Source organism: Vulpes vulpes, chromosome 1 (assembly GCF_048418805.1).
Source record: "Vulpes vulpes isolate BD-2025 chromosome 1, VulVul3, whole genome shotgun sequence".
In the NCBI taxonomy this organism is placed as follows: Eukaryota; Metazoa; Chordata; class Mammalia; order Carnivora; family Canidae; genus Vulpes; species Vulpes vulpes.
The window spans coordinates 177083676-177097820 of NC_132780.1; the positions used below are offsets into that span (position 1 = coordinate 177083676).

Sequence of the window (14145 nt, forward strand, 5' to 3'; positions counted from 1 at the left end):
CGGAGCTCCCGGGAGCGGCGGAGGCGGGGCCTCGGGCTCGGGGGGCGGAGCTCCCGGGAGTAGCGGAGACGACCTGCGCACCGCTCCCGGATTCCACCGACACCGCAGCGTGCGCTGAAGCGCTAGGCGGGCAGCTAGGAGGGAGCCAGCGGACGGGCAGTCGAGCGGGGCGCCGGCAGGTCACCGGCTGTGGTCGCGATGAGACCCGGGGAGGAGCGGCCGGTGGACGGGGGCGCCTGCGCCGGCGTCTCGGAGCTGGAGCTGCTGAAGCTGCGCGCCGCCGAGCGCATTGACGAGGCGGCCGAGCGCCTGGGGGCGCTGAGCCGCGCGATCTGGAGCGAGCCCGAGCTGGCCTACGAGGAGCACCGGGCCCACGACGTGCTGACCCGCTTCTTCGAGCGCGAGCCTCCGGCCGCCTCGTGGACCGTGCAGCCGCACTACCAGCTGGCCACCGCCTTCCGCGCCGAGTGGGAGCCGCCGGGGGGCCGCGCCACGCCGCGCCCGCTGCAGCTGGGCTTCCTCTGCGAGTACGACGCGCTGCCGGGCCTCGGGCACGCCTGCGGCCACAACCTGATCGCCGAGGTCGGGGCGGCGGCCGCGCTGGGCGTGAAGGGGGCCCTGGAGGGCCGCCCCGGGCCGCCTCCGCCTGTGAAGGTGAGTGGGGCCCTGGCTCGGGACCTGCACCGCCTGCGCGGGCCGGGGACCGCGGGATCCTGCGCTTCCCGAGCGCAGCCGCCCCCTCGGGGTCCCGGCCCGGCCTGGGCGCGGAGGAGGGGACCGGGGACCACGGGATCCTGCGCTTCCCGAGCGCAGCCGCCCCCTCGGGGTCCCGGCCCGGCCTGGGCGCGGAGGAGGGGACCGGGGACCGCGGGATCCTGCGCTTCCCGAGCGCAGCCGCCCCCTCGGGGTCCCGGCCCGGCCTGGGCGCGGACGAGGGGCTCCTGGGTACGAGTCTGCAGCTCAGGAGCTGCCCGCACGGCGACGTTTGACAGGTTTTGGGTTTCTCTTAGGTAGTTGTCAGCGATTGAGTAGACTCTCCCAAGGGGAAGAACTTAGAACCGAGCCTGGTTTTCGTTGTGATTTATTTTTGGTAACAGGCTGCCGCAATTCGCCGACAGGGTTGTGCAATCTCTGGAAGAAAGTCTCCTGGTAGGGAAACCCCAGGCCCCCCTCTCAGGCTGCAGAACATCTTTTGTGTGTGGCAGTCAGAGGAGCTGTTGTGACTCGAATCATTGGTACTTTGGACGGGAAATACTCATTATTCATTAGAACAACCAAAGCGCCCGCAAGAAAAGTAGGGAAGGGAATGAATATTTGCTACATAAGTGAGTTCATCCTTAAATTTTAATATTTCATGGTTTTAAGAAATGTCTTCTTCAAGTGGAGTAATGCCGTTTATGTTTGTTGCAGGGCATATGGTTTTTGGGTCACTGTTTTTTTTCAGATGGTCTGTCCTCATTCTGTGAGCTAAGATACAATCATCACCATTTGGCTTAAGGGCAAGAGCGAGGTTTTATTTTCATGTTCTGTAGCCCCCCCCCCCCCTTTTTTTTCAAATGTCAGTAACTTTTCTCTTTTATCTTAACAGTTTCATCTTTTGTGGCTTATTCTCTTTAGCTGCCCTTCTCTTTAATGCTTCTGGGTAGGTTTTTGTTTTGTTGGGGGGGGGGGGGAGTGTCCTTTGCCATTGCATGAAACACTGGAGAGGGGCAGCCCCGGTGGCGCAGCGGTTTAGCGCCGCCTGCAGCCCAGGGCATGATCCTGGAGTCCCGGGATCGAGTCCCACGTCGGGCTCTCTGCATGGAGCCTGCTTCTCCCTATGCCTGTGTCTCTGCCCCTCTCTCTCTCTCTCTCTCTCTCTGCATCTCTATGAATAAATAAATAAAATCTTAAAAAAAAAGACTTGAAACACTGGAGAGATTTAACTTTAATCAGGTTTATGAAAGATTCAGAGAAGTCAGCAAGATGTAACTTGTGAAGTCATCATATTTAAAAAGCCCAGGGTTCAGTAAAAAGCAGGTTAATTTAAGAGTTTGAGAGTTTTGTAACTTCCAGAGAAGGCTCAACTTTGGGAAATGTACAGTAATGCACTGTTTTGTAGCAAGGTTATTTGTCCTCTCTGGAAATGGAGTTTATGTTGATTCCCTAAACAAGACAAGACTTTTTCCAGCTTGTTTCATTGTAGTCCTATACGTGATCTCGAAAGTATTTTAGTTGCTTCTAGATAATTTTTCTTTGCTTTTAAAAATTGTTTGAAGAAGTTAAGCTTAAATATCAAAGTAAAATGTTCTGTAAAGTTCTCTTGTTTAATTAGGTGTTTGGTGACCAATAAATCTGCCTGGTTGAACTGGTGGAATCGAATTAGTAAGTTTGTGTCATAGTTGGCTGTTTTTAAATGTGGTTTTAAGGTTTATTTAATGCTCTTCAACAAAATTTAATGAGTTAAGATCTTTTAATGAGGTAGCTCAGTAAGGAATCAGAGTTCAGGCCTGAGGATCAGAGCAACTAATCCCTGCTCTACCTGGAGACTTGCTCTGTGTCATGGGGCCAAACACTTCACTCCTGGCCTCAAACTACCATCCCTGAAATGATGACACACATCGCTCGCCTACCTCACAGGGTTGTTGTGAGGATAACCAGTAAGTAACTGGAAAGTTCTTTACTAGTAAAGTGTTTATGAATAATTATATACATTACTACATACATTCTTGACTAAGTCAAGAAGAAGCTTTAAGAAATAGGTCCCTAAAAAAAGAAAAAAGAAAGAAAGAAATAGGTCCCTAGAGAATTTTGAGGAACTCAGTATATATAGTATTTATCTTTTTTTCATCGTTGCCATTAGTTTTATAAAATTGAGTTATAAAATTTGGAAGAGTTTCCTGCTGTAGCTTTAGTGCACACTTTGCACTAAATTGGTATAATAATATAAGTTAAGATTTGTGGTTAATTTAGCACCTTAGATTTATGCCCACTGCATTATTTGTCAGAGAATAAAACCTCACTCCATAGTTTAAGGACTTTAATGTAGGTTGTGAATACATGTGCAAGGGAACCTGTTTGCTATTTTCCTCCGAGGATTTTTTGTGGTTGTTTTGCTCTGATACAGGTATTTCCTTCTAGGTAATTGTCCTGGGAACCCCTGCCGAAGAAGATGGTGGTGGCAAAATTGATTTAATTGAAGCAGGGGCTTTTAAAAATCTTGATGTTGTTTTTATGGCTCACCCATCCCAAGAGGATGCTGCTTATCTACCCGATGTGGCGGAACATGAGTAAGTAGTCAAGTTGAAATAAGCCCCTTTGTGGAAAACAGACTATTAAAATATTTGCATGTCCTAACTGAAGAGTCAAACTCCCATATTTACACATTTAAAAAGTGAATTGAAAAATGATGATGTAATACCTTACTTGATTCCCTTTGAATAACATTTGGTAAGCCTCTTCTAAATTGAGATTTAATATGGTGTTCATCATTGGACTATTAAGGTAGTGCCTAAAAAGCATAAGAGTAGCAAACAGAATATGTTGATACATATTCAATTTTTAAAAATTATTTATTTATTAGAAAGAGCATGAGTGGGGAGGGGCAGAGGAAGGAAGAATCCAAAGTAGACTGTGCATGCACAGAATGCAAAATCCAACTTGAGGCTTGATCGATCCCACAACCACAAGATCATGCCCTGAGCCAAAACCAAGAGTCAGATGCTTAACAGACCGAGCCACCCAGACACCCCAACACATATTCTATTTTAAACTGAGAGCAATCTATTTTCTTGAAAATACCTATCCTTTAATATGGGATTGTCTTTGCAACTGAATAGATTTGTAAGAGGCAGCTTTATTAGACTTGGGAAGAAAATACACTTTTCTAGTTTATTGTCATTTGAGTTCTTTGCACAGAGGGTGAATTATATTTTTGAGAGAGAATAGAGAAACTAGCTCTGGATTTTAGTGGAATTTGCCAGTGTATACTTTTCTGATTTGTCTGGTGCTGACCTTTTTTTTTTTTTTTTTTTTTAATTTTTTTTAAATTTATTTATGATAGTCACAGAGAGAGAGAGAAAGAGAGAGAGAGAGAGAGGCAGAGACACAGGCAGAGGGAGAAGCAGGCTCCATGCACTGGGAGCCCGACGTGGGATTTGATCCCGGGTCTCCAGGATCGCGCCCTGGGCCAAAGGCAGGCGCTAAACCGCTGCGCCACCCAGGGGTCCCTGGTGCTGACCTTTAATTTTTTTGGTACTTAGGAGCATGGATCTTTGAAGTGGTTTGAATTCTGTACACCAGAACTTTCTATCCTAGTAGTCAGTGGTCAAGAGGTTAGTGGGCCAGTGTAAAGGAGCCACTGCTCAGCTGCTGGAAGAAAACCACATACTCTCCTCTGCGGTAGCTAGGAATTAATAGCAGAACCATTCCAGCGGAGCTTCTAGATTATACTGTTATTTTACATTTAAGCATCTCATGAGGCCTTGTTTTCAGATGATTAACTGTTCTGGTATCTTCCTTCTTATCATTAGGAGTTGGTGCTGTGTCAGTAAGAAGAACTTTTTAACCTTGATTTCAGGGGTAGTATATATTAGAACATCTCTGGAGAACCTTGGAGGTTAGAAATCTCTGCCAGTGCCTCTGGCTAGAAGGGACTTGCAGCTGTAGGCAGGCTTCCCAGCCCATTAGCCTTCTAGGACTAATGAGTTAGGCTTCTTGGCCTTGATCCCGATCAACCCAGTTGACCTCAAGCCTTTTTTTAGTGTCTGGCTTCCTAGATTTTTCACTGGCCATCTTTTAAGACAGAAAAGAGAACCAAGAACTAAAATGAAATTTTAAAAAAAGTCACCCCACCTTTCCCACATCCTCTCCCTCCTGAAGAGACATATATCCTCCCAGGACTTTTTGAGTATATTTATAAACATAAATAGGTACACATATAAATTGAATTTTATTTGTTTAAAGATTTTATTTATTTGAAGGAGAGCATGAGTAAGAGGCGGGGGGGAACAGAGAGACAAGCAGACTCCCTGTTGAGCTGGGGCAAGATGGGGCGGGGAGGTAGGTTGCCCCAAGGGAGGACCCTGAGATTTTGACCTGAGCCAAAGGCAGATGCTTAACCTGATGAGCCACCCACGTGCCCCCAAAATTGAATTTTAAAGGAGGATTTTCCCCTTTAAATATTCTGCTAAATATATTGTTGGTCTGGCTCTTCTTGCCAGAAAATGAAAGAATATGTCTTAAAAATTACTCCATATCAGTTTGTATAAAATATATTTTTTAAAATCTGTTTTAAAATATGCTAAAATATTAATGTGGGTATAAAATAATCATGAACATTTCTTTTCCTATAGTTTATTGTCTTAATTGTACATGGATTTGATCCCTGGGAGAAATGGTACTAGAGCCATTTTCATAAAGGCCATCCTTTTCCATTTTCTATTTATCATCAGTTTTGTTAAAATTTCAATTTCAATATAATGTGATAAAATATATGTCAAGGAAGTAGCAAGTATCCAATAAAGTCTTTTTTTTTTTTTTTTAAGATTTATTTATTTATGATAGACACCGATAGAGAGAGAGAGGCAGAGACACAGGCAGAGGAAGAAGCAGGCTTCATGCTGGGAGCCCAATGTGGGACTCCATCCTGGGACTCCAGGATCGCGCCCTGGGCCAAAGGCAGGCGTGGAACCGCTGAGCCACCCAGGGATCCCCTAAAGTCTTAATAATATATATGGATGCTTTTATTTGTCTTTGCTAACAAATTGTTTTGAATTCGTCAAGAAATATGAGCATACCAAGGACTCTTGAATCTAGTCCATTAAAAAAGTAAATCTACAGTAATTTTTATTTTTTTTATTTTTATTTTTTTTAAAGAGGAAATTTATTTTATTTTTTTATTCATTTACGACAGTCACAGAGAGAGAGAGGCAGAGACATAGGCAGAGGGAAAAGCAGGCTCCATGCACCAGGAGCCCGATGTGGGATTTGATCTCGGGTCTCCAGGATCGCGCCCTGGGCCAAAGGCAGGCGCCAAACCGCTGCGCCACCCAGGGATCCCGTACAGTAACTTTTTAATAATTTAAATATGGATACTGTTAGGCTTAAAAAGTGTCTGAGCAAGTCATGTTATAAACGACTATTTCTTATGCAATCCTTCCTTTAAACCTTTTTTTTTATTATTGGAGTAGTTAAGATTGGTATGAGAACGATTCGAAAGTGGAATAACAGTAATTGATAAAATTTTAAGATAGTAGTGATACAGGTATTTTGGAACACTAATAAAATACTGGTCAAGAACAACTGATAATGCTACAGTATCTTATAATATTGTGAGTATAATCTATTCAGAGATTGTCGTAACTCATTTCAAATTGTCAGCTCTTTCTAAGTTAAAAATCTTAAAAGAAAAACGGTGGCGGGGGCGGGGGGGGGGGCGACACGTGGGTGGCTCAGTAGTTGAGTGACTGCCTTTAGCTCAGGGTGTGATCCCTGGGTCCTAGGATCCAGTCCCACATCAGACTCCTTGCAGGGAACCTGCTTCTCCCTCTGCCTATGTCTCTGCCCACCCCCCTCTCTCATGAATAAATAAATAAATCTTTAAAAAAAAAAACAAATTGGGAGATCCCTGGGTGGCTCAGCGGCTTAGCACCTGCCTTTGGCCCAGGGTGCAATCCTGGAGTCCCGGGATTGAGTCTCACTTCGGGCTCCTGGCATGGAGCCTGCTTCTCCCTCTGCCTGTGTCTCTGCCTCTCTCTCTCTCTCTATGTCTATCATGAATAAATAAAATCTTTAAAAAAATAAATAAATAAATAAACCAAATTGTCACTTATTTCTGTTTTCCTTCATCTTCGGTTAACCTTAAGACGGAATTATCTGAGTTATGCAGATCTTTGATACAGAGTTATCACAGTGGAGTATAGAAGGAGACAGGAGCCATCTTTTTTGTAATTCTAGCACCTAATACAGAATTGCATGTTTGTTTGACTTGAATTGCATACAAATTTAATTTATACAGGAAGTCGGTTGAGCTAAGTTCTTTCTTTGGAATGAGATCTTTGTGTCAGTCACTATATTATATAATAGTTAGCTATCACTCAGGTAACTTATTTCTACAAATGATTTGCAAATAAAAATTCTGGCAGTCTGAATTAATTCTAAATACTTGTTGGGTAATTCTAATGACAGTACCTGGATTTTCTTTAGTGATTTTGAAAAGAGTAATTCCTAATGATGTTTTGTTTCCTAGTGTGACTGTGAAATACTATGGCAAAGCATGTCATGCTGCTGCATATCCCTGGGAAGGAGTAAATGCATTAGATGCTGCTGTTCTTGCCTACAACAATCTGTCTGTCTTGAGACAGCAAATGAAACCAACCTGGAGAGTTCATGGTATGAATGTCAAGTATTTTGTGTAATAGATGGTGCTTAATGTGTTTCAGTGCAATGTAATTAGTATTTGAGTTTTAAAAATTGGAGACAGGGATCCCTGGGTGGCGCAGCGGTTTGGCGCCTGCCTTTGGCCCAGGGCGCGATCCTGGAGACCCGGGATCGAGTCCCACATCGGGCTCCCGGTGCATGGAGCCTGCTTCTCCCTCTGCCTGTGTCTCTGCCTCTCTCTCTCTCTCTCTCTGTGTGACTATCATAAATAAATAAAAATTAAAAAAAAAAATTGGAGACATTTTATGTACTTCATAAGAATATTCCAAAAATTTTTAAACGTTTTCAGAAATTCATGTGAGAGAACACTAGGAGGTTTATATTTATTGGGAAAGAGGCAGTTAAGAGTATTTATGTATAAATGGGGAATGGTCATTTTGAGTATTAGAGATAATGATTTTATGTAAGGACATACATGCTTTCTGTAGGTATTTGAAAGTTGAATCTTGATTTTTCCAGTTATCCTCACTGTTGTTTAATGGTAATAAATCATTTGCTCAATTTTTAAAAAGTTACGGTTACTGGTTTTATTTTTTCTAGTGCCATTAATCCTGAGTAACATCTTTTTAAATTATGCATATCACCTTAAGGTAACTAAGGTAATAAAGTACTATCTTGAAGGTACAAATTTATTTTTAAATTTATTTTCTTATGATTTGAGATATTGTTATACTTTAATATCTGTTCTTTCTGATTTTGTTATAGGCTGAAATTAATTTGTAATTGTACTTTTTACCAGTTTTCTTAGTTTTTTTAAAGAGAAATATGTAGAAATTATATTTTGAGAGCAGGTCATATAAATTTTATTTCTACATCTATTTTAGTTATTACTTTGAATGGATAAATCTTCATTCTCAGTGTAGTTCCAAACAAATGCATTTGTTTTGACAGCAGTAGTGCTTAGTGATCTTTGACCTACTTTGGTTTCTTACTGGCATAAAAATTATGTTCCTAGAGTCCAATGACATTTAAAGTATTCATAGGATTCTGGTAGTACAAGGGTAGTTATATAACCTTATACCATTTTTATCCCTTTGGTCAAAAGTTTATCAAAATGTACAACACAATGGTAATGAAACCTACTGAAATAAAAGTCTCTTTCAGAAGGCTTGATAGTTATAAAAGTTTCTAACAGTTTGTTTATAGTCATGCAATATAATTTAACTTTATATAAATTCCTTAGAATAAAGTACATATAGATAATTTTTTTTCCTATTAGCCAGAAAGTATTACCCTAATGTATAGAAACTTTTGTACAACACACCAAAATCTTTGGCATATCTGTGAAGCTAATAAACTTAAGTTGTTTTTCTTCATGTACATACTGGCTGAAAACTTTATGGGTGTATTTTAACTTAAAGAAATGGTCTCCAAACTCAATTTCAGTAATTTGGTTCTTTTTATAGGCATAATAAAAAGTGGTGGTGTAAAACCCAATATCATTCCCTCTTATTCTGAATTAATCTATTACTTCCGTGCACCCTCAATGAAAGAACTTCCAGTTTTGACCAAAAAGGCAGAAGACTGCTTCAGAGCTGCAGCTTTGGCTACTGGTTGTACAGTAAGACCTTTTAAGAGTTAATCTAAGTTAAAATTAGAGGTATATATATGGGCTGGGGTTATTAAATTAGATTATTGTTAAATTAGATTAGAACCTGGGGTGCCTGGGTGGACGTCTTGATCAAGCATTGGACATCTTGATTTTAGCTCAGGTCATGATTTCAGGGTGGTGAAATTGAGCCCCATTGGGCTCCACACTTAGCGCAGAGTCCGCTTGAGATTCTTTCTGCCCCTCCCCCCACACTACACAGGTGCATGACTGCACTCTCTCTAAAGTAAGTAAATAAATCTTTTTTTTTTTAAAGTTCGATGAGAACCTACCTTGCCCCTTTTTCATTTGGCAATGATTTGAATATGTAAAATCAAGTGACTGAATAGGTGATATGAAAGTCTTTAATTCTTATTTATTTTGCTCAGTGCCCACATACAGTCATCTTATTACACTGTTAATGGAATAGCTCTTGATAGTGCTGCACTAGAATCCCTGTTTTTTTGCAAGTTACAGCCTTCCTTCTTAGCAGTTATGTTTTCAGAATTGCTCTGTACAGTACCCAAAAAGGTACTTTCTGGCAAAATCAGCAAAAGCTAATTTTGGTGGAGTTACAGATTTGTGCAGTAATGTTATAATAAATACTGATGTCTTGCTGGAAAGTTAAAATAGATGCAGAAATTAGTGAAGCAAGTTTGTTCATTTGAACCATAAAGTCAGTGACATTTATGTATCAATCATATAGGGCATACATAAGATGACATGTTTCAGAATGACCTAAATCTTGCCCTGGGAGGAGTTTATAGTCTAGTTGGAGAGCCAAGATCTGGATCTTACCTCTCAGTCTACTGACTTTGTAACTTTGGAAACATTTTTACTGTCTTATTTCATATCTTTAGGCCTCTATTTTCTCTTGAAAAATAGAGATCAAAAAAAGAAAAAAAGAAAAATAAGAGATCATATAATCTGTCTTTGGATTCCTGTGGGAAATGAGATATTTGTTAAGAATTAGGGTCTAGCCATCATCCTTATTACTACCTTATTTGTTTCTACTCTTGTTAGACTGGAGATGTTTGATTTATTCTGATAGTAATGGTGTCTCATAGTAGCAGTGATTCTCAGGCAGTTTATGTTAAGTGCCCAGAGAGTAAAAAATTAATCATTCACCCCTTATTTATTTATAATTCTAAATATAAATACTTATAGAATAAATACATGAACTATTATTAGCTAGTATCCTAAGGTATAATATTCCTTTAGGATAAGGTTCATTGTTATTAGATTTTAATCTATATTTTAAATAGTCTCTTTAATTTTTTATATTTTGGCTGACTTATATGATGAGGTTGTCATTATTTCTAACTTAGGTATTGCTAAGACTAGAAGAAATGTCAATTCTGCCATTTTAAAATTGGCTTTTACTAATCATATTACCTTTAGTTTGAGGAACTTTTGGACTTAATCAAAACAAAATCTGTGAATCCTCTTAACTGGCCACCTGTAAACTACTTGTAAATCTTCATATACTGAAATACAGAGATTAATAAATGAGGATCGGGGGCACCTGGCTGGCTCAGTTGGTAGAACATGCAACTCTTGATCTCAGGGTTATGAGTTCAAGCCCCACATTGAGTGTAGAGAGTACTTTAAAAAATAAATAGCAAATGAGGACCATAGTCAATCCTTCTTCATTGTAAACCTTCTCTCTTTCTCTTAGGGTACCAGGCAGTGGTGTCAGTGTCGGCTTGTATTTTGGATATGAGCAAAGCTTAATTTTTTTCTTCTAGAGGCTACAGCCTAGAGGAGTGTTCCTCAGTGGCTGGTTTTTGGACTGCTTGCATCAGAATTACTTGGAGGTGCTGGCTAAAATGGAGATTCCTGGGCTCCTTCCACACCCTATTGAAGTTACTAAGGTTGAGAATCACTGATTAGTAGAGCAAGATGACATTGTGTGATTTGGTGTATATATAACATAAAGGACATAGGGTCCTAGGGAAGTCTCATTATACAAAATACATAATTTTTAAAGGTAAAGTATTTGAGAGAGTTTGTATCTGAAAGGGAAAGTGAAAAAAAACGAAAGGGAAAGTGTGCTCTCTTAAACTTCTTGCTGGTTTGAAAATTAGAGAGTGAATGAGTTTTTTATTTCAAAATTTGTTTTATAATTTTTTATTAGGTAGAAATTAAAGGTGGAGCACACGATTGTTACAATGTTCTTCCCAATAAGAGCCTATGGAAAGCTTATGTTGAAAATGGAAAAAAACTGGGAATAGAATTTATTTCAGAAGATGCAATGTTGAATGGCTTTTCAGGTAACTAGATTCTTTCATATATACTATATTGTGCTATTTGAGGAAGGAAAATATCATCTTTAGTTAAATGGTTTTGTTTAGCAGCTTTGGAGGTAGGGAGGTATAGCTCTTGTTTTTAACAATATATTTCACAAACTTAATGGTTAGGGGAAAGAAACTAATGAACTCTTCAGTGAATGTAAAGTGTTAAATGAGCAGATTTGCTTTTAGAAATAGCCAATATACTTTTTCCTTTGTATTCTAAATAGTATTTAAATTTGCTTAGTTTTGGGGCACCTGGGTAGCTCAGGGGTTGAGATCTGTCTTTGGCTCAGGTTGTGGTCCCGGGCTGTTGGGGATCAAGTCCTGTATCAGACTCCTCAAAGGGAGCCTGCCTCTCCCTCTGCGTATATCTCTGCCTCTCTCTCTGTGTCTTTCATGAATAAATAAATACAATCTTTTAAAAAAATTTGAATTTTTTTTTTAAATTATTTTTATTTATTTATGATAATCACACAGAGAGAGAGAGAGGCAGAGACACAGGCAGAGGGAGAAGCAGGCTCCATGCACTGGGAGCCCGACGTGGGATTCGATCCCGGGTCTCCAGGATCGCGCCCTGGGCCAAAGGCAGGCGCCAAACCGCTGCGCCACCCAGGGATCCCAAAAATTTGAATTTTTAAGTGAGCTACTTAAGAAATAAAATTTTAATTTATTCTCAGTCATCAGTAGGCAGGCTAGCAAGTACTTACAAGAGGGGCATTCCAGTTTCTGAGGATAACTATTATGGTTGTTTACTAGCAATTTAGTAAGCAATGATTAGAATTTAAATAGTTACAAGTGTTTGGGGATTATTTTAGATTTTTTCTTTTTAAAAGCATCACTAATATGTTTGCATGTTAGCAATATATCTCCTAAAATATAATAGTAGCTGTTGATGAAGTGGACTCAAAAGGACTTGACCATAAAAATGGGTGTTGATGTCATTTATTGAGATAAGGAGTTCAGGAGAAAACAGGTTGGGGTATGGTATGTTGGTATATATTATTAATATGTTAAGTTTGAAGTGCTTATAGAACTTTTAAGGGGAATTGTTCAGTAGCCTATTGAATCTGGACCTCCCAAAGATGTCTAGATTGCAGATAGAGAAGTTGTCAGTATCTGAAAGGTAATTGAAAACAAAGGAGTTTTTCAGATCGCCTGAGTACACAAAGAAGAAGCCCAAAGATGACACCCTAGGGATTACCAGCACGTAGGAGACAGGCAATGGAAGCAATTTAGAGGAAACAGCTAGACAGGAGAGAGTCAAGTCATGGAAGCCAAAGGAATAGAGAATTTCTAGAAGGAAAGGAGTGATAAATCATGTCAGATCCTATAGAAATTGGATAAGAGCAGTCTGGTGTTTATTGGACTAGCAATTAGAAATTCATGGATTCTCTTACCTTTCAAAGGATCTACTGATTTTGGAAATGTTACTTTTGTGGTTCCTGGGATTCATCCATATTTTTACATTGGATCTGATGCCTTGAACCATACAGAACAATATACTGAAGCTGCAGGTAAGTGTTTTTAGAATTGAATGTGTTGGCATATGCTCTCTTTTTGTGGTAATAGCTGCTCATTTAGTTTAGCCTATTGTTATTTCATTTTCTGACATGATCAGAAAATATTGAGGTGTGGGCATTTGAAGAGGCAGTTTCAATATCGAGTACTAACCTGCAAACCAGTATAGTAATTTGTAATAAATATGGAGGCTTATTCATTTATTTTTCTCTACCTTTTAGGATCACAAGAAGCTCAGTTCTACACTTTACGTACTGCCAAAGCTCTGGCAATGACTGCATTGGATGTTATTTTTAAACCAGAGTTGCTAGAGAGAATCAAAGAAGACTTTAAATTGAAACTTCAAGAAGAAGAGTTTTTAAATACGGTAGAATAAAAGGAAGATCTAGGAGCCACTTATGGATCATTAAGTAATGATTTTTTTCTTTAATCTTTTTTAATGATGGAGGAGAACATCCTTAATTTTTGGTCTTAAAGGAGTCAGATTCCTCTTACCTGAAAAATGAGGCCATGATGTGGAGAAAACCCATGACTTCATTATCTAAAATGAAATTTTTCAGGGGCACTTGGCTGGCTCAGTCAGTAGAGCATGTTACTCTTGATCTCAGGGTCATGAGTTTGAGCCCCTCATTGGGCATAGAATTTACCTAAAAATATTAATTTAGATACTTAAAATGAAAATTTTCACAAGTCTTTGATGAAATTGTGATCTTTTAGAAGCTGATATGGCTTTTTTTTTTTTTTTTTTTTGGTAAAGATTTTATTTTTAAGTAATCTCTATACTCAATATGAGGCTTGAACTCACAACCCTGCAAGATTAAAAGTCACGTGCTCCACTGACTGAGCCAGCCAGGCAACCCTGTGATGGCATTTCTTCAAACAGTCTGGATGCTACATGGCTTATCAGTGATAATATTTTATAAATTCAGTTGTTGTATAAGTGTATTTTAAAAGATTCAAGGAATTTCAGACTTTATATTTGGAGTTGACCCATGAAAGATTTTTTTTCCTTTTTGGTATAGGGCAATGAAATTGTTTTAAAATTAATGTACTAAATTTAGGGAAAATCTGATTATGAAAAAAAATCTGATTATGTCTGTTTTGGTTTAGAGAATCTTTTCATTGATAATAAAGAGAGGTTTTTGACCAGAAGCGCTGTGGGAAACAACTAGAAACTCAGGTACAAAGCATAAGCTTCAGTTTTATCATTGGAAGGAAAATGAAAGATTTTTTTAATATAATTAACTCTGAGAAGTGGCATTAATTCCTAATTCCATATATCTGTAATAGGAAAAAATATAGACGGATAGGGTTAGACTCTTTCTG

The 14145-nt window shown here is 39.6% G+C and overlaps 1 protein-coding gene across 1 annotated transcript; it reads left to right on the forward strand.

Moving 5' to 3' along the window:
• Positions 1–54: 54 nt before the first annotated feature.
• On the forward strand, positions 55–14145 carry PM20D2 (peptidase M20 domain containing 2). The gene is made up of 7 exons (XM_025983860.2): positions 55–654; positions 3121–3269; positions 7229–7371; positions 8826–8980; positions 11145–11280; positions 12708–12815; positions 13041–14145. The coding sequence occupies exons 1-7, from the start codon at positions 199–201 to the stop codon at positions 13193–13195; spliced, it is 1302 nt and encodes a 433-aa protein (XP_025839645.1). The 5' UTR covers positions 55–198; the 3' UTR covers positions 13196–14145.

Excerpts from the sequence above, each read along its gene's own strand:
- PM20D2 (XM_025983860.2), top strand. The coding sequence starts at position 199 with ATGAGACCCGGGGAGGAGCGGCCGGTGGACGGGGGCGCCTGCGCCGGC. Across the intron at positions 11,281-12,707 it reads AATGTTGAATGGCTTTTCAG|GATCTACTGATTTTGGAAAT; the intron begins GTAACTAGATTC and ends TACCTTTCAAAG. Across the intron at positions 12,816-13,040 it reads ACAATATACTGAAGCTGCAG|GATCACAAGAAGCTCAGTTC; the intron begins GTAAGTGTTTTT and ends TCTACCTTTTAG.